At 32.6% G+C, this 22383-nt stretch overlaps 1 protein-coding gene across 1 annotated transcript in view; it reads right to left on the bottom strand.

Annotated features, from left to right (window-relative positions):
• Positions 1–22383, bottom strand: part of SCNN1G_3 (sodium channel, non-voltage-gated 1, gamma) — a 94105-nt gene that overhangs the window by 44789 nt on the left and 26933 nt on the right. The window contains exon 2 of the mRNA XM_035733938.2: positions 14280–14732. Coding sequence (XP_035590146.2) covers positions 14280–14732 — 453 coding nt within the window. The remainder of the gene's footprint in view (positions 1–14279; positions 14733–22383) is intronic.

Genomic DNA, 22383 nt, shown 5'->3' with positions numbered 1-22383 from the left:
AGAAAAACGAAGTTACCTACCGTCCAGAAGAAAGTATTGTTCTTAAAATTACAATTCCGAAATGATACTACTGACGAAATTGTGACTCAGAGACTAAGAAAAACATTTAATGCAGCCCGATTGAATGCTACCTTCTACAACCGCCCCACAATAAAAACGGCCAATAAAGACAGATTGCCTGAATTCTCCAAATCCATGTGTATTTATCGACTCAGCTGCTCCTGTGGAGCCAGTTATATAGGGCGTACAATTCGGAAAGTTTGTCATCGTATAACAGAGCACCAACTATCGTAGTTGAACAAAGGATAGGTAAGAGTAATTAAGAGTTCTATTCTCGCTCACTTATTTGACACAGGTCATCAAATTGAACTGAATAAAGCTTTTAAGATTATCTACCATACTTCATCAAAGTTACCACATGGTTCAGGAGCAAACTTCACATTACTGAAGCCATTACAATCCATGTTCACAAATCTAACCTTTACATCTAAAAGAAGTTTGTACAAACACTTTCGCTACCTTGGCCATTAGTATAGGTGCTTTTGTAGCGCAACATTGATAAACTGTTTTCTCACTTCTTCTTCTTTTTCTTCTTCTTCCATTTTTGTTTTTTGTCTTTTGAACTTTGTATTTTACTTATTCTCAACACTGTTCTCTTAATTCTTACATAACTACTATTTTAAATATTTTACAAATATTCTGATTATAAACCGACATGTCTTGAGTGCTGTTAGAGGTATGAGGACGGTCACATCGTGGAAGTGTTCTTCTGCAGGTTCCTGAAAAGGAAATTGAGTTAGAGGTGGTTTTAGTGACCTGAGAGCGTGCTCGGAGTGCCCAAGGGACAACTACTTGAGGTCGGTCACACACACCCTTTTTGTAAGTAGTTTTGGTGTTAGCTCCGTACTTGTTGAGACCTTACCGCCGAAGATGGATATCCGTGGGATAAGGCGAGATGTGCATTTTTAGGGTCGATCTTTTCTAACCCCACCCCTCCTTGTGAGAATGTAGCAACACTGTCATGATGGTTGTCGGAAGGAAACACCTTACTGCCGTCACACCTCTGTACAGTCAGCAGAACGACTTCATCTTCGGACCTTGGGTTTGCTGCTCTTAGTCTTACTGTTCTTTAATCGACTTGTCTGACACGGTAGGACCTTGAGGAATGATTGTTCCAGTCAATATAGCTCAATTGGTTTATCACTATGGACAAGCCCGACCACCATGTCAAGGTAGCAACAACGGTCGGGAAAACTGACATGTAATGACTAGCGATTAGTGAATGACTATTTAATTTATAATAAAAGATTTACAGTATTCTACAATTTATATAAAATTAAAGCTAGAACGTCCATATTAAGAAAGCATTGACTATTGTGATGGCCTTTGTCACTGAATAGTTTCAGGCTGGATATCATTCAAAATGTTGTTTCACTCCATTTACTATTATACTCCATCGAATATTTCAATACATGTAGTATAAATGATCAGCTAACTGAACTATTCAGTTCAATCATTCACATAAATATTTTATTATTGAACTGAAATGTACTGGTTTATTCACAATAATAATGATAAGTTACAAAAAGGATAAAACAATCAGCTTTAAAATATATGATAAATTGGCAAGACAATAATTGATAGACGAGTCTTAAATTTGAGAGATATATTCACTCATTCATTTGGTTAAATAGAGTTTCAGCATTATATCTGATTTTAGTTTGTAATGAAAACTCTAAATCTAATTCTTAACCTTAATCATCCACTGTAAATCATAATTTTAATTCTTCACAACACTCATTCAATTCTAGTTAATAGGTGAACATTCTCAAAGTCACTTGAGCATCTCTTCAAAGATCATCCATAAATTATATTCTCATTGAAAAATTCTTTCGAACTATTGAAAATTGAAACGAATGATATAGGCACATTAGAGATAGAAAAAATTAAATAGAAATATATCTAAACGATCTATTCATGTACCGTAATAAGTGATTTGATGATTTTGAAATTAAGGTCAAATTTATTATAAAAGATATTGAAAAATAAATATTTATTAATTATTATTTTTTAATAGTTGAATTCATGAGTTAGACTATCATGAAAAGCCTGGAAGCACTAGACGACCTTTTCGTCCTAGTATATGATTCCTCAGCAGTGCACATCCATGATCCTACCTCACGAGATTCGAATCTAGTACCTATTGGTTTCGCAAGCGTACGTTTAACTTCTAGACCATTGAGCTTGCCAGTATTCAATGATGTTAATCTTTAGCTTCAACTAAACATTTAAACGACTGGCGCGAGACTGATAGGTCCTGGGGTCGAATCTCACGGGGTGCGGGCTCGTGGATGCGTACTTCTGAGGAGTCCCGTACTAGGAAGAAACGGCCGTTCAGTGCTTCCGGGTTTTCCATGGTAGTCTATCTTCAATTGACTCATGATTTCAACCAGTGAAATAAATATTTATTAATTATTATTTTTTAATAGTTGAATTCATGAGTTAATTGTGAAGCTAGACTATCATGAAAAACCTGAAAGCATTAGACGACCTTTTCGTCGCAGTACGGGACTCCTCATCAGTGAGCATTCATAATCCTGCCTCGCGAGATTCGAACCTAGTACCTATTGGTTTCACAAGTGAACGCTTAATTTCTAGACCAGTGAGCCTGCCAGTATTCAATGGTATTAATGTTTAACTTTAACTAAACATTTAATATACCATTTTATTGATTTGAAATCTGTCTATAGAGTTTATCAAATAATTTAGTAAATGTGATACTATAAATTCTTTTCAAAGGTTTTTACATCTTTATTTGAAACTACAGTGGTAAATTGTTTTCTTATCATTATAGTAGTAATAGTTATCACCATGGTGATATTCATTTTATTCAGTAATTATTACAAATAAGTAAAGACGTGTGACATGTAATTCATTGTATTGAATTCAAATGGTTCATTTGTCTACTTCTTATAACAAAACATCGATATATATGATAATTATATTGTATGAAGTAGAATATAATCTACTGAATGATAATGAATTTGAATTCCAGTATATAACAAGTTGAAAAGATTGGTATTATTAAGAATTTAGTGTAGCTTCAACCAATGTATATACATATTATTGATCTAATGAACTATCTTTATAAGTACTATTCTTCAGATTAAAAACTATTCATACAGTTTCACTGTAAAAACTGGTCTACATGAGACTGAATTCAATAGCCTTAACGATTATGCTTCTAATTTGCCTATTCTGTTTTTAGATTGATTGATGTAACTATTCAAGTTAATAAGCAAAGATAGATGGTGGTTAGAAGTGGAATTCAGGATGCTCATTTCGTTCTATTTGGGTCTTGTCTGGTGGATGTACCTGCATCGTAGAGTTTGTGTTCAATCCGGAACTTGAACCAGGCACCTTTCGCTTTAAACGTCATGACGTTACCCGCTTAGCTACTAAGTTCAGATAGCCATTAGCTTGTGCAATAGGATGAAGTTTTAATTCGCTTTTGTATTGTTTGTTTGAAATTTCCCATTGATGTTTCGAACTGCAATTGATCAGTTTCTTATAGGCATATGTTTATGCTGTGCAGATTACCTCAATATTGCTGGTGGCTATCTGGACTCAGTAGCCAAGTGAATAGCGTTATAGAGTCTAAAGCGAGTGTTACTGAGTTCGAGTCTCGGATCGAACATCAACTCTGGGATTCAGGTATATCTATCTTACATGACCCAAATAGAAGGAAATGCGCGTCCTGGATTGCACTGATAGCCATAATCCATCTTTGCAATATCGAGGCAATTCTCATAGGATGTACGTATGCCAATAAAAAACTGATCAATTATAATCCTAAACATCGATAGGAAGATTCAAACAATCAATACAAAAATGAACTCACTTAAATCATTTTCATAATATAAATTGATATTTCACTAAATCTACTGGTTATATTTAGAAACAAAATATAACGAACATCTAATATGATATCCAATTAATTAAATTGTTTAGTGCACTTGTACTAAAGACTTTTAACCTGTGTTATTCTAACAAAGAATTGTCTATCGTTACTTATAAACAATCCTAAATAAAATAATCCATAGTTGAATATGAAATAGTTTAACAATTCACAAAGTCAGTGGTCTAGAGGTTAAGCGTTCGCGCACGAGACCGATAGGTACTGGCTTCGAATCTCGCGAGGCTAGATTATGGACACACATTGCTGAGGAGTCCCACGATAGGATGAAACGGCCGTTCAATATTTCCAGGTTTCCCATGATGGTCTAGCTTCAACTAACTCATGATCTCAACTAGTGAAATTACTACAATCTCCACAAAACCCCTTCTCATACAAATAGAATTTTCACTATTTTTGACTTTAGAAATATTAATCCAGATCAATACTGCTAAAAACTTTATAATGAACAGTACAAACAAAAGGAACAATATTGATTAACGAGATTCTAGCTTAAGAAGATATGAAAAGAGCTTTAGAGTTAACCTAAATCAAAATTATTATATCCTGTTAAATTTATAATAATTGTTATTGTGATTATTCAAACCTCAGTATTATTATAATTTATGCAATTTGTCAATATAGGGTTGTGGATATTATTAAGTTTTTGATTGAGATCATGAACTGATTGATGTTAGATCACCAATGAAAAACTGGAAGCATTGGACAGCCGTTTCATCTTATTGTGGGACTCCTCAGCACTGCACATCCACGATTCCTCTCTCGGGATTTGAACCCAGAGCCTTCAGTCCCACGAGCGGACACTCAACCTCTATACAATTTTCACCTGTTTCTAATGATTACTTTATTTTGTAAAATTCTGAATACATTGTGATGCATAACTTAATCTACATTTCTTAACAATATCAAAGTAAACTTGAAATACTAATATTATCTCTTCTTGTTCACTTATAAAGTATTGATTTGTATGAACTAGTCACATGGGATCCAATTCAATGTTAATTGTATTACTTCTATTGTTCAGTGGTTCTAAATCTTTTTAAAAAAAATAAAAAAACCATATAAAATATAGAAATTGTAATAAAACTAAGAGAACAGACTAGAAATATTTTTGATTATTCATGTATAATAAAGGAATTACCATGTATAAATGTAAGTTAGATCTTTGTATTTGTGAATTATTTCAATGTAATAATTTAGATATGAGAGTTATTTTAAATTAACTTTTGTACTTCAAATTGAAGTAAGATCATCATGGAAAATCTGGAAGCACCGGATGACCGTTTCGTCCTACTGTAGGACTCCTCACCAGTGTTCATACACAATCCCGCCTCGCGAGATTCTAAATCAGAATCTATCAGTCTTGCGCAAGAGCGCTTCACTTCTAGACTATTGGGCCTGCCGACATCCAATTATATTATTGTCTAACTTCAACTAATCCACGAACATTTATTTAGTTAGTTGTATTGATAGTTTTCCTAAGTTTTTTCTTGCTCATAAACTTTTAATTAATTAGTTAACTACTTAACAATTTATATCTTTTTTTCAGTAGTTTATACCACGAGCTGATATTACTCAAACAACCATTAAAAGCAAGAAAACATTGAATAGGTGTGTAATTTTAGTATCTTTATTCATTTACAACTTAACTAGAATTTGAACTCAACATTTTTAAGTCTCGTAATGAATATGTTACTCTTAGACTATTAGAAATAAAATGAAATGGATCATATTTTTAAATTCCTTTAATTAGTCAACAACAGCATGCACCAATCCAATCACAATTGACGGAGAAGATTTCGAAGATGTAAAAACCTTGACATATCTGAGCAGCATCATTGATGAACACGGTGGATCTAATGCAGATGTGAAAGCGCGGATCGGTAAAGCGAGAGCAGTATATTTACAACTGAAGGACATCTGGAACTCAAAACAACTGTCAACCAACACCATGGTCAACATTTTCAATACAAATGTCAAGACAGTTCTACTGTATGTGGCGGAAACCTGGAGAACTACGAAAACCATCATTCAGAAAATACAGGTGTTCATTAACAGTTGTCTACACAAAATACTTGGGATCCGTTGGCCCGACACCATTAGCAACAACTTACTGTGGGAGAGAACAAACCAGATTCGAGCGGAGGAAGAAATCAGGAAGAAGCGCTGGAAGTGAATATGACACATATTGAGGAAAGCATTCAACTGCCTCACAAGACAAGTTCTCACATGGAGTCCTGAAGGTCAAAGGAGGAGAAGACGAAGACCAAAGAACACATTACTCCGAGAAATGGAGATGGACATGAGAAAAATGAACAAGAATTGGATGGGACTAGAAAAGAAGGCTCAGGACAGAGTGGGTTGGAGAATGTTGGTCGGCGGTCTATGCTCCATTAGGAGTAACAGACGTAAGTAAGTAAGTAATTAGTCAAACTACATGATAATCATTCATTATGATTGATGATATCTGTATCATTCTGAATAGTGTTATCTAAAGCTTCTGATGGAATTGTATTTGTACACCTTCTTAACTAATTATTATTTTATTCAATTAGCAGATATTATTCTTAATTTTTAATTAATTAACTAATGATTGTAAGTATTCTTTAAATTATTATGATGAAAATTTCACAAATGAGAAATATTTCTGTTTTTCTTTTCTCTTCTGAAAACGTATTTTGTCAAAAACGATTTTTAAAAAATCCCAAATAATGCTTCTTATTATTAGCTATTTGAAACCTCAGACTAGTTGTAAAGAATTCCATTATTATTACTATTACTATTATTATTATTATTATTATTATTATTATTAGTAGTAGTAGTAGTAGTAGTAGTAGTAGTAGTAGTAGTAGTAGCAGTAGTAATAGTAATAGTAGAAGTGTGGTGCGTGCTACTTATATTGATGTAAGTAATGTATGACGCGAGTTAAAAACGTAATGTCTGGAAGCAGAAGATGGAAGAAGATCAAGAAAGGACGAGCGGAAACACAGTGCAATTTGTAAGAAAACGCATGAACAATGAAATTTGAGACAATGGATTGATGTTTGCAACAGGAACAGTCCAGGTTGATATGATGGACTGATATTTTGTAAATTAACGAATTGCTATATGGTTTTTCTATTTCACCGAGTAACTCTGTAATTTTGTGCTAAATGCAATTGGTTGTCCCCACCCGTGTTCTGTTCGCTACAGTAGTATTGGTATCAAATTGTTGTGAGCTTCAATATAACTAGTTTTAATAGGTTTATTATCTATTATAAAGTGAATCACTTCTTATCATCATAAGTATAAAGTACATAAGTGGCAAATTTGCAGGTGATATTCACGTTATATACTTAAATAGTACTTTAAACTCATAAGATCATTGATTTAAACCAATGTAAAAGGCTTTCATTCCTTTCGCTTTTAAACTATGTAGGATGTAAAGCAAAAAACCACCAAAGATAATGGAAGATTATCACACAATATCGTTAACTGATTAAATTTAGGCACAGATCAGCTTAGTGGTCTTGAGGTTAAGCTTTCTTACATGGGACTAAATGTCCTGGGTTTGTGATTTTCGATAGCGATGTCGTGGATGCATTGTTCTGAGGAATCCTTCGCTAGGGCTAAGCATGAGTTCAGTGTTTCGTGGTTTTTTATATATGTCGCACTTAGTTCAGTTATTGAAATCAATAACATTCACTAAGCTCTGCTAAAGTCTATACCAAAAACTAACAATTGTTTTAAAATGACACTGAAGGAAAAAAGTAATTTTCATTCAATCTAGAGTAGAATACAGTGGCAAGCTTAAAATAAGCTCAATGAATTTCAGCCTACTGCTAGTCAGTTTGAATGCAGCTGATTTACATGAATAGTTTATGTAGTAAAACACTATAATTACAAACGGTACACAAAATTTATACCAGTGACTCATAAATTTGTCTATATGAATGTAAAACATCCGGCTACTAGAACCCTCATAAGGACGTAAAAAGATTTATAAGAGTTTTAAGATTGTTGAAGTTTAGACATTAGATTAATACATAAAATCTAAGTAGAAAAAATAAAATATTTGATACATTTGCTACTATGTTTTTTACTTTACAATGACAAAAGAAACGTATCATTAAGATTTAAATATCCCAAGCACTATACAAATGTATTTCCATTGTTTATTTTACATTATATTAGATAAAGCTGAATCACTTTTAAATTAACTTCTATTCTAATCAACTTGTCCCTCTACTACACTTTCACAATTCAATCCTTCTTGATTTTTAAATGAATCTTATGCTAAAGCTATATGGTGTTACAAAAACTTCTTGATGTTGATTTACTCAATCAACTACAAATCATTCGAAGCAAAGATGGATAATAGTTAGCAGTGGAATGCAGGACGCGCGTTTCGTCCTATTTGGGGCTCGTCACCTGGATGTACCTGCATCCCAGAGTTCATGTTCACTTCGGGACTCGAACCCAGTACCATTTGCTTCAGGACTCAGTAGCCAAGCAAATGTTACTGGGTTCGATTCATGGAGTGAACATCAACTCTCAGATGCAGGTACATCCAGTTGACGAGTCCTAAATAGGACTAAACGCGCATCCTAGATTGCACTGCTAACCATTATTCATCTTTGCTTAAAAAGCTTGTGACTCAAGACAATATCGAGGCAATCCTCACAGGATACATATTTGCCAACAAAAAGACTGATCAATTGCAGTCCTAAATAACAATGGGGAAATACAAGCAAAACAACACCCAGTGAATTTACAAATCATTCTGATGAAACAACTATATAAATTAAACAAATAACTACTTCATTCAACAATCGTATTATATAATCATTTTTCTTCTTATCATTATTCATCAAAAAATGTATGAGAAAGGAGAACATATGTTTTCAGATGTAATTCCTCTTCTTTTATATTCGTTACATTAATATAATTTGAATAGTACCGGTTGTTCAATAAACAATATACTTCATAGTGTGAAATAACAGTAAGTAACAAGTTTTATTACTTACTGGATAATAATGTTGTCTTAAAACGTGATGTAGATAGTGAACATTCAGTGAACATATATATACATCATTACAAAATCATGAATAAGGCAAACAAGTGCGTTAAATGATTGTGTTTTTCATCATTAGTTATATATTATTCATAAATGACCATGGACACTTTCATCTCTCACCTTGTCCAAGATGTTTCCACGTTTATACTCTTCTACGTAATTCTGTTCTCGGTTCATATTTCATGGTTAATTATTTATATAATTTAATTTACAATTAGTGATCAGATGTTCTACTTTTCCCATTTAATTAATTTGGATTTATAATAAGTGATCATTTAGGATAACACAAATAAACAATATGATTGTCGATTAGATCCATATTAAGCTTTACTCTAATATACAGTAATATTTATATGCATATATTAAATTATTAAACTATACAAGGCATGATTCATTGATAACAGTGGAATAGATTACATAAATAAACATAATAAGTAAACAGTACAAATGGATAGTGTGACGATAAGTTTACTAATCGTGATAAGAATAATAAAGGCTTGAATCAATGTTTTGTAATGGGAAATAAACGAAGAAAAAGTATGAAAAATAGTAATAAATGAAATCATTTATTAATACCAAAGGAGAGATAAAGGTGTTATAAATATCTTATGAACACATAGACTGGGATTGTTAGCTCGAATTCCTATAGCTTCTACTATGTGTAAGAGATGAGATCGTATCCTATAAGGAAAACTAGTAGGAAAACGATTATTCAATTTAACTAACTTATTTCTATCTACTACATGAACACTAGCGACCAAATGTGATAGAATAGAGATGAGTGTTGTTTGGGTGGCACCCTATCCTAATCACGAAGGGAAGTGTTCACCAACTCAGTGACTCAGTTGTCTGGTAGTGCGCTCAATATAGCTTTCTCCACAGAAGCAGCTAAAATTGTAAATACACATAGACGTGGTAGGACCTGATAACTTGTCCTTGTCATAGATCGGATTGAGTACGATAGACAGAGGTTAGCTGCATTGAAAGTTCTCTTAACTACTCTAATCAGTCTATGCCGTAGCACATGATCAGCTATATCTCCGTTGAATGGCAGCTTCAGGAAAAGAGGTTTCTTACCAGTTGTTGATGTCTCTACTTTCTTGTTTATTACATGCAAATGTTTCTTCAAGAAACCTTGTAGATAACCCATCTTGATCAACATATTATGTATAAGTTCTAGTCCCTTTTCTATAATATCGACCGAGCATATATTCCTAGCTCTAGTTTGCAAGACATCTAAATAGGCTTCTCTTATAACGAATGGGTACAAAGCGCAAGAAATATGTGTACTGGCTTGCAGAAGAAGTTTTCATATACACACTTCTACTGATACACTTTCTTTTCTGTCTAACAAAACGTCAAAAATGTAGTCTAATATCAAGTTTCTCTTCACATGTAAATTTGATTGCTGAATGTTCATTGTTAAATAACTTTAAAAGTTTGTATTTCCCAACGTTCTGATCGACGATAATGAAAGTGTCATCAGTGTAACGACAACAGAAGTCAAGCTTATCAATAACCTCTTTGAGAGGTTAGCAAGGATAGGACCTAGAGATTAACCCATAGCTATTCCATCAATTTGTCTGTATGTGTTATCAAAGACAGAATGAACATTCATTTTACATTTAAGAAGTAACCTCGGGAATCCCGATATTGGTTTATTTTTTAAGTAGTTGTTGGCGAAAAACGTCATTAGCCTCAGATAATCGTACATTGGTGAACAAGGAAGCAACATCTAGCAATATCATCCGTTTCCTATTTAAGCTGTCATTTTTAATTCAGTAGACAAGTCATGAAGAGGAAAATTCCAAGTTCTTAGCCACATTAGATGACTAACAAATATAGATTATTATCTTAATGAAGTATCATTGTAACAGCATACAGGTCAGTGAACAAAAATGTTATGCTATGAGGTATTCATGAATTTTTACTTTAGCATTCAATCTTCTCTTTGTTGTTACTCATTTTATTTTTTTATTGGCTTCATATATCACACTAGAAATGTTATTAACACTAAATACCAACAATACTGTATGAAAGTTCATTTACAGGTGAATGAATTCAGTCTTCAGTAGTAAGGATAGAAGGCCTATCAACCCATGTTAATCCTTGCAGTTTACAACACTATGGGTGTCCAAACGTGTTTTGAATACATCAAAAGAAGGTGCTGATATTACATGTTCTGGCAGAGAATTCCAGTAATTCATTACTCGGTGCGAGTAACGGGACTCCAGACATAGACGATTTGATTTCAGTTTTGGAACTTTCTTAAAATGTCCTCTCAAATGACCATTCCTTAAGATGGGAAACTATAACAAACGAATTTAGAAAATACTAAGCTTATTCTCTTCAAAATCCTTCCCATGTGTATCAGTTCACTTTTGCTATCTCTCATTTTTCTATTTTTAAAACACTCCCTGAAAGTTCTCAGGTTTCATCCTATTTATTATTTTTTTCTACATTGTCTAATTCTCATTTCTGAGACAAAAACAAATAACACCAAACTATATGATAAGTAGATAGAATAATCTTATATGGTTTCAATGTGTATGCTTAATGTCATGTTGTAATGCATATTTATCAAAAATGATGTAAATAGTAGTTGAATACAGACAGCACCAAAATCAGATTAAATTATAGCAGTGGATATTTAAATATAGGTCCTGGGTTCGAAGCCCGTGAGGCGGGGTCGTGGATGCGCACTGTTGAGAATTCCCATACTAGGATGAAACGGCCATCTAGTGCTTCCAAGTTTTCCGTGGTGGTCTAGCCTCAACTGACTCATGATCTCAACCATTGAAATTACTGTAATATCCACAAAGCGCCTTCTGATATTAAATATAATTCAGTTTATCTTAACTATTTTATTTATACCTAGAAATCATAGTCTATCATTCCGTATATGTAGTGTGCTACTGATGTCGACAGATATAAGTAGTATGTCTCATAACTTGAAAGTGAAATGTTTGGCAACACAAGGTTAAGAAAATCAAAGAAAAGAGATCGAGAATAGAGAATGATTGGCGTGAAAACGAAAGAACAATGAAGAGTGAGACAATTGATTGATATTTTGCAAATGAAATATTTACTGTATAATTCTCAGATTTTACTAAGATGTTCTGTAATTTTGTATTAAAATATTTAAATTAACTGTACCATCTAGAGAGAATATTCAGAAACTAGACTAAACATAGAATCTAAGGGACATGTTGGTATCTTTTAAAATCAATATAAAAAATTGGTTTAAATTTGGATTTGCCGGAAACTTTGGATAATCCTAAGTCATTATAGAATTGAATCGTACATAGAAACATAAGAATATTCAGGGTGGTTGATTAAAGTTTCACAGTTTTTTGAACTCAAAATTTTACATTGTTCTAATGATTTGAACCTTAATTAACCTTTAGGGATTTAATAAAACAGATTATTAGGTATAATAATTAAGTTTGAAAATCATTAGTTTGTAGGTTACTAACAAAAACCCATATTTTACAACCTTTCCTGTTTTTTTATAATTATGTTCACCTTAAGTATCCAATGCATTGTATGCAAATGTATAAGGATGACATATCACAAACTGTGTTATATAAAATGATGATGATGATGTATTCTGACCGCTTAGGTTTAAAAATTGAATATGTCGGAATGTCAATAATCAGTGAAATTCGTTTTATGATCTTCATTAATATAAAGAATTTTGACAATTAATTAATTTCACTGGTTGAAATCATGGGGCAATTGAAGCTAGACCACCATGGAAAACCTGGAAGCACTGGACGGCCGTTTCGTCCTATTATGGGATGCCGGCTCAGCGGCTTAGTTGGTTAAGCGCTTGGCGCGAGACTGATAGGTCCTGGGTTCGAATCTCGCGGGGAACGGGATCGTGGATACACACTGCTGAGGAGTCCCATACTAGGACGAAACGGCCATCCAGTGCTTCCATATTTTCCATGGTGGTCTAGCTTCAATTGCCCCATGATTTCAATCTGTGAAATTTCCAAAATCTTCACAAAACCCCTTCTGATAATTACTTAATTTGACTTGGAAGAAAGCTGAATTTGAATGGATTCTTAGTTAACAGCATTTTGGACATCATAGTTATTACTTTATACGATTCTGTAGTATGTTAAAATACTGAAAATTTCTAGGAAATGTACAATTTAAGCTTCATGCTTATTTGAATTCATCAACATAACATTTTTGTAATTCCAGTGCTTTCAGGTTTTCAATGGTGGTCTAACATTCATCAGTTCATGATCTCAATCAAAAACTTTGCAATCTCTACAACTTCACACTGATGATACATTATTGTTGAATCAAATCCATATTAATTTAACCTGACAACACTTCATCAATTAGACATTCGCTATAATATTGTTCGCATTTTTGATATATAACTAAGTTGAACTAGTCTAGATGAAAGTCATTTACCTGTATCATCTAACTGAATTACGTATTGTATCACAAAGATTCAACTGTTTTTTTCTTCGCTAAACTAAAAAAATGATTATCAAGCTAAAATTAAAACTTCATCATCTTAACAGATAATTATCAACTAAACTGAAAAGCTATTCGAGTTAAACGCATAATCTGATAATGATCTATCAAAATATTTTCTTAATTATCAATACAAGGTTGTGGAGATTGCTTAGTTTTGATAGATGTTAGACCATCATTGGAAACCTATCCTAGCACAGGATTCCTTATCAGTGCGCACCACGATCCCACACACGGGATTCGAACCCGATAACTTTGATTTCACGCACAAACGCTTAACTTTAATTACTTTTTCTGAGAGTCACTTGAAATCTTGGAACAAATATAAAACTAGATTACTGTTTATATTCTGTGTTACATTTTTCTAGACGTAATAAATAAACAGCATATTATAGCAAATCTAGTCTTCCATGAAAAAGTGGCGAGACTATAGTTCATGAACAAACCAATTGGATTTATGATAACAGGTCTTGAATTTTGGCGCGAAATTCACTCATCCATTTGGTTTTAAATGGAGTTTTGGCATTTTACCCGATATCAGTTCGTGATGAAAAACCAATATCTGGTTCCTAACCCTAACCATCAATTGTAAATATTAATCCTGATTCCTCACACTAGTTTATAACCGTCATTTAGCCGTAGTATGTAGATGGACATTCTCAAGATCTCTTTAGCGTCGCTCAAAGGTCGTCTATAGATTATATTTTTACAGAAAAAGTTGACAGTAAATTGTTTAAATTACCGACTTACTTGTATAGTACTCATTCGACATGCATGTTCTGAGTATGCATATACTTCTGAACCGTAAAGATGAATTTTCGTTGGAGTATCAGGTGAACAACGTCCATACGGCGGTGTTTTTTGTGTATGCTTGATAGTTTTAACTTTTATCTCAGTTAAACTACCCGGTTGAATATTTATTCCTTCTTGATTTATATCTGGATACGTTTCTGCATTATGTACAGTAACTACAGCTCCACTTAATTGTGATTTAATTTCTGAACTAAAACAGTCAGAACATGAAGTAATATTCATTGATTCATCTAAATAAACAAATAATTCAATGGTACGTACATGATTACGATAGATTTCATGTATATCATATGTATAACAATTTAAATATTGTGCATGAACAAAACGACGCCATCTTCCAACTTGTATACATTCATTCATAACACGTTTACTACCTTCGGCATGAATCACCTATTGTATAATTAAACAAATAGAAAAGAAATTAACAAAACAAATTAAATGATCAGTTAAGGAATACAAGACATGTAATTCTTTCTAGTATCTCAAGTTCTGTTATTAAAATAGTCTATGAATAATTATTATCAATATAGATAACTATGTATTCAAAGATACGTGGATTAAACAATTTTACTATTAAGGATTATGGAGATTATCGAATTTTCATAAATTGGGATCACAATTGATACTAGTCCGACAATAGTTACAATTCATGAGGCTGTAGATGTCTGTTTTGCACTAGTGTAGTGTTATTATTTGTCATTTGAATGCCTATTGTCTTGGCTCTTTTAATGCTACTTTTTGTAACTGGTCGTCGCTGATTGTTATGTCGTAAACGCTTATCACTTATACTTGGAACGAGGGACCTCTGCAATTCCCACGAGGCGAAAGTAAGAACACAAAGACTGGTATAAGTGATGATTTATTAACTCCAAAACACGACGACGACTCTAGTAGAAAATACACTCATTTGTATATTGATTGTACACCCATTTTTATTATTAATTAGAATGTAATCACATATATGAAAAATACTTAGAGTTATAACAAATCACATACAGAGCACAGTTCATGTCAATGGAATACGAGGATATTGTATATTATACAGAATAAAATATCATACGAGACAATAAAACAAATATTACATTGAGTAGTTATTACATTGAGTTTTGTTCAAGATTACTTCCGTTTTGATTCAAAGTGAGTAAATCAATCAAAAATGGACTTTTCTTTCCATCATATTATGTGGTATTTTTAAACACCATTCATCGATGATCTCACCAGATGTTGAAACTGGGAATTTCAGGTCATCAAACGAGCGTTTCAAGTTTAGATTACGCTATATCACTGGATATCAACTTGGAAGCCTGAAAGTTAAGCCTTCGTGTACATAACCTAGATTTTGGTGTCTTCAAATACTGGTGAGGTCATCGATATCCTCTGCTGAGAATTCCTATACTAGGATAAAATAACTGTAATGTTTCTTGGTCTTCGATGGTTGTTTATCTATCTGTCTGGTATGTAAACTATGACGATTAAATATTAATTTCAATAGTTGAGATCATGAGTCATTTGAAGCTAGACCACCATGGAAAATCTGGAAGCTCTAGACGGCTGTTGCATCCTATTGTGGGACTCCTCAACAGTGCTCATCTACGATCCCAGCTTGCGAGTTTCGAACTCAGTACGTATCGGTCTCGCTTGCGAACGCTTAACCCCCAGACCACTGATTTTATGTATTGTTAAACCATAACATCTTAATTGAATCATTATTTCATATAGTTTTACACATAAATATTTGTATGATGACTGAAAAACATAGAAAACTTTCCATAACTGATGGGTAAAATTACGGGTTACAAAGTGAGTATTATGCTAGTTGAGACCTCACATTCAACTATTTAAACAAGTAGCAATTTCAATTCGATCGTTATTTATTGTGTCTGATCTACTATTTGAATCCATAGTATATTATACTTAAAATGGTTAAACTAGATAATAACCTATCTTCTAGAAATAGGTTGATTTACTTAATCTCTTGCTTTAGAATGTTAGTTAAAATTGATTGTATAATATGTAGATATCAACGCAAAGGTTAGACTTGATAGTTTCAAATAAATTGAGCATTGGTCAGAAGTTGATAATAAATATATTTTTTAAATTCACTTGATATTGTTTACTTGAATCTTCCCATTGATGTTCAGAACTGCAAATGATCAGTCTCTTATTGGTATATGTGCATACTGTGCGTATTGCCTTGATATTGCCTTAATTCACAAGCATTATAAGCAAAAATGGATAGTGGCTAGTAGTGGAATGCAGGAAACGCGTTTCGTCCTACTTGGCTATCAGTAATCACTAGCGAAGTGGATAACGCGATAGCGTTTGAAGCTAATTGTGCTGAGTTCGAGTCCCGAAATGAACACCAACTCAGAGATGCAGGTACATCCAGCTGTTGAGTTCCAAATAGAACAAAACGCGCGTCTCTAGTTCCACTGCTAGCCACTATGCATCTTTTGTTTTAAATATATTTTTTGTTGTTATATCCTAATGAGTAGAAAAAATTGTGTTGCTGACGTTTCGTAACCTAATGTAGGCCATTTCTTCAGAGAAAATCAATAACTGAAATAAGATTAACACAATTTTAAATTTAGGTTAATTTTATTTCGGCCATTTTGGCTTACATTAAGTTACAAAACGTCAGCAACACAATTTTTCTATTCATTGGGATACAACAACAAAAAATATTGATTGTATAGTAGTTAACTTATTAGAAAAATCTTGTGTATTCCTAGTCAATGGAAAATTGAAAATACTAAAATTGTGTTATACATTTTAAATTATTCATTCTAAAGAAATTACAAAAATAGATGATTTCTAGAAAATACTATTTGAATATACTACTTATGAGATTGTTCACAGAAAACAAAGTGACTCTGATATTTTCAGAATGAAGTTTGTGGAGATTGTAGTAAATTTTTTTTGATAGTTCAATTCATGAGTCAGCTCAGTGGTCTAAAGGTTAAGCGTTCGCGCGCGATGCCGAAGGTTCCGGGTTTGAGTCCCACATGCAGGATCATGGATGCATACTTTTGAGGAGTCCCATACTAGAACGAAACTATCATCCAGTGCTTTCTAGTTTTCTCGGATATATGTCATACACTAACTAAAAAGAAATATTTTTTCATAGAAATTGATTACTTTAAATCATAACATCATTATCATAGTATATTTGACATTGAGAAGCTAATTTTAGTTATTCAGATTAGTAAAATTGCTATCGGATACAACTATTTATCTTGTTAGGTTAAAAGTGAAACTCCTAAATGAAAAATACTCCACAAAGATATTACTAAAAGTGTGAGGCAAGTATAATTCTGATGTATGCAAAAAAATAATAAGCATTTATACAATGAATTCTGCCAAATGTTTCCCAGTGATCAATTTATCATTGTCATTGCTCAAGGTCATACTATCACCTATTGGTCAAAATTGATAAATCATTTTTCCTATCAATGAAAAAAGTAATATCCTGCCGGAAATGATACATACAGATTTGTTTGACATATGTATCCTGCTTACTATTATTTACATACTTGGTAAATATTAAAATAAGGCAAAGGTATGTAGTCATATGAAGTACAACCTTTTTAAAGTAATTTCAGGATTAGTATTTATTATGATTAGTCATTAGCTGGATACCATCTGAATGTTAAGAAGCAATGGATAGTTGAATCGTGCTTAAATAAGATTTATCATAATTAAAACAACAAAATGAGATTAAGCTTAAGAATATTTAGTTCTCTCTGTCTTATGATATCACATATCCAATGTTTTGGTACAACATCATCAGTTCAGTATTTTAGAGGTTTGTTAAACTACAGTCAGTTTATGGTGAAATTTATCTCTAATCTTTTCGAATGTATTCAAGAATCGCTTTAAGAAGTTTCGTTCGAATCATATCTGAAAAATGAATTCTTTGACATAATAAAAGAATAAGGAAAGACAAACAGCACACCCAATCCATAATCGAGACAAAGTAAATAAAATAAATTAACACATGATTGGTATTCTATTATTTCCAATAAAACTACAGAAACTCACTGATGACAATGGTGGATGTGTCGCTCAATTTCGTGGATTAGTTGACGTTAGACATTAACACCGTTGTATGCCGGTTCAGTGGTCTAGTTGGTTAAGCGCCTGATGTGAGACTGATAGGTCCTGGGTTCGAATCCCGTGTGGCGAAGCCGTGGATGCGCACTTCTGAGGAGTCCCATACTAGGACGAAGCAACCGTCCAGTGCTTCCAGGTTTTTCATGGTGGTTTAGCTTCAATTGACTCATGATCTCAACTGTTTAAAACTACGGAAAATTAATTGTACTGCTTACAGAAAGATGGAGAAAGAGAAATCATTTCTTCTTCAAATTCACTTTTCCACATAATCAATCATATATGCCGTTTGATATGAATAATTTAAGAGGAGCATAAAATACAGTTATACATATTATATATTAGACTGTATGTTTACTTCCTTATTCAAATATTCTATGGCTACCAAAAAAGTATCTCACTTTCATTCATCTTCTATAAAAAATAAATAACATTCAACACGCGAAACAAAATTGATCTTAACTACATTTTATATCTCTATTCTTCTTCTTCTTCTTATGATTTGGATTAAATTTCGAACATTTATCTCAACTTTACAAACTGAATATATGTTAAACATTGAATAAGAATTGTAATTTTTGGTTGTATACAAGTTGATAAGTAACTGTAACATAGACTGATGAATTTATTTTATTCTTCATATCTTGTTGTGATGTATGCTGTTTATGAGGACAGATAGAAGTAGTAGATAGCACTAAACAGAAGTAGAATGCCTGTCGGTAGAAGATTGAACTGAAGAGAATAGGAAGAGAAAAAGAGAAGAATTGGAATAACAACAGAATCGGAAGAATCATAAAGTATATAAAGGACAGCTGATGGAAGATGTCGTCTAAATTTAATCGAATACTTTCGCAGTATTTGGACATCGAGTTGATGTGAGACATTAAGGAAGAAGAATTTAGTTGCGAAATCTCGGCGAATGAATATAGAGTAAATCTAACGTTTCATTTGGCGATCTTTTCCAAGCTTTGTAGATTTTATGGACTACTAAAAATACATAAAAAAGATGTCTAACTAAGACCTGTGGTTTATTACACAAAGTCATCAATGTACAATCTTTTTAGATATCTAGCCAAAATTTTTAAAACATATGAAAGTGAAATCAAACACAGAATAAAAAAATTCCAGTGAATTCAAAGATTTTATCACTACTATCTGCATAGAAGAAGATGAATTAATGCCAAGTTTTCATGTTTACTCTATGTTCACTGATATTCCTATTTGGAAGGTTTTAGATATTGTGCATAATCTCTTAGATTCTGACAGTGTACTAAAACAACGACGTCCATTAGGTCCCCGAGACATTACCAAAGCTCTTGATCTACGTTTGAGTTCGACGTTTTCCAATTTTTGCGATTTGTACAGAATAAACAGAAGGTATGGTTATGGGATCATCGGTTTCTCAAATTGTTGCTAACTTATTCATGCATTCACTTGAAAGAAGTGCGATTTCAAAGTGCTTCCTTCCACCAAAAACCTGGTTGAGGTACTTAGATGACACTTTTGTCATCAGAAAATGAGATAAATTAAACGAATTGTTTAAAAAAATCAATAGCATATCTGACAAAATCAAATTCACTGAGGAGATGGAATCCGCTGAAAACAAATGACCTTTTCTGAACTGTTTAGTTGACAGGAAATGTAATGATTATTTAGAAATTAATATATTCTGAAAGCCAACATATTCAGGGAAACATCTAGATTACAAGTCAGCAGATGCCCATTTCAGCAAAATGACAGTGGCTAAGAATTTGATAACCAGAGTTCAAAGACTCGTCACTGAAGCAAGTGATAAAGAAACTGAAATAAATTTATTTACATCCACTCTGGTGATGAATAATTATCTTAGGGATTTTACGAAAAGAATAATTAAGAAAGAAAAACAAAATGATAAAAAAAGACATCAACAAAAAGAATAGGTTAGCACGATGGTGATCCCATATTATAAGAGAATTTCAGAAAAGATCAGAAGGATCTTAAATCTTCAAAATATAAGAGTATTCATTCGAACAAACAATATTCTAAGATCAAAACTGATAAGAAACAAACATCTAATACTAAAGAAGAAACAACAAAATTGTACTTATGAAATTAAATGTAATGATTATAATGTTATTTATGTAAGTGAAATATTACGGCAACTAAATATGAAAGTAAAAGAATACAAATCTAGTTATTATTATTATTATCATCAGCTTTATTCAATATTATATTTTTGGTACAATATAGAATTCTCAGCGTAAAGTATTTCAACAAGTTTCCGTTTCTCTCTTCTTGGTCGGTCCTGGCGATAAATATTGAGTGATCGACAGTTAGATGTTAGCAGTTCAGTAAATGAACATCTGAATAATGTGCATTCTTTTCGCTGTATATTTCCAGCAACAACATTGGCTCTTATTGAGCTTTTTGTAACTTTGACAACGAAAGGTTGTACACTTTTCAGAAACGCAGCAGAATACATCATGCGATTAATAAACATATTGATATATTAAAACAAACAAAAATAGATAACTTGTTGAAATATCTGGATGGCAGGAACAGGTAGCCCAGATGCTCAAGCAGGCCGCCCTTGTTGACAATTATTGCACGAAGTTTATGATTCCCCACCCCTACATTGATGAGATATTTTAGGGTCTGATTAAAAAAATTTTCTGAAATAGTTGATTGATGAACTTGCTTTTTGAAAATGTTAATAAAAAAATATTTTGTCGCCTGTAGTAATTTGTTAATTGGTTTTGTAAATTGTGCTTTGATTGAATGTGAGAATTTGCATTTTATTTCGAATAATGAATTCTGTCTAATTGCCCCATGCGAGTTTTGATTAAAAATTTGAACTTCAGAAAAAAAGGACATAAATTCTGTCTGACTATCCTGTTATACTCCTGTCTGTGTATGTAAATTGGGATAAATGTTCTTAAATGAAGTAAAAATAGAACTGAATACGTTAGGTATGGCAACATGAGAAATAATATGTATATCGTTAAAAGGAAATTTGGGCAAAATTGTTAACTGTTTGTAATAGTTGATAATAATGATTATTATACTCAAAGGGTAATCACATGTTTAATGTACAAGGATCAAAACTGATCTTCATTATAGTATTGCCATGATTTATGTTAACACATAGTTTGCCCTTGTAATAAACATTATATGTGGGCAGAAACACCAGGGAGGCAAAATCCGACTCACACGTCCGCATCATGCCACCTGGATAATGAGACGAATGACTCATGAACTAATTTGAGCGGTAACCCGGGTGGTGGAGATCGGGTTAATCACCCACTCTTACCTATACCCACCAATCGATTACGAATCCCACAGAGAAACATAACATATGAATAAATCATCGTGATAAGATCATAAATATGGTATGTAATAGTCGTGCTAAATATCAAAGATCAATGAATAAACAAACCTTCACACATTCTTAAGTTAATAATCATTTCTAAGAAAGAAGCAAATAATATTTATGATTGAATGATTTTGTCAATAGTAATACGTAAATACAAAAGAGTTGTTTCGTTTCTCCTTGGAAACGGTATCGTTAATAAACGCTAAGTTATAATTGTGTTATAAATTGTTTTTAGTTGTACATTATCTATTCTATGTAGTTGAGCAGTTTATAATCAAGATTATAAAAAAAGGCTCTATGTATGCGATAATTTAGACCGGTTATTGTGTTTGGGAAGTGCGCGGTTGGTTTTTTTTCACTTACTGTCGATAGCAAATGTTTTGTAAGTATACAGTACGGCAAAATAACTATCTTAATGTTTTTTTTTATGTCATTTGTAAATGAAATCGCATATGTTAGTTGTTAATAACGTCTAGAATCATTTTTTTGCAGTCATCGGTTTTATTTGTTAAATATATTAAATATATCTAATGTCAACAATATATCACCGTTAAACTAGCTTAGTGGTTATGTCTGAAA

Source organism: Schistosoma haematobium, chromosome 4 (genome assembly GCF_000699445.3).
Source record: "Schistosoma haematobium chromosome 4, whole genome shotgun sequence".
Classification (NCBI taxonomy): domain Eukaryota; kingdom Metazoa; phylum Platyhelminthes; class Trematoda; order Strigeidida; family Schistosomatidae; genus Schistosoma; species Schistosoma haematobium.
Note: the sequence above shows the minus strand (reverse complement) of the source record. Positions and strands in the feature narration are given on the sequence as shown.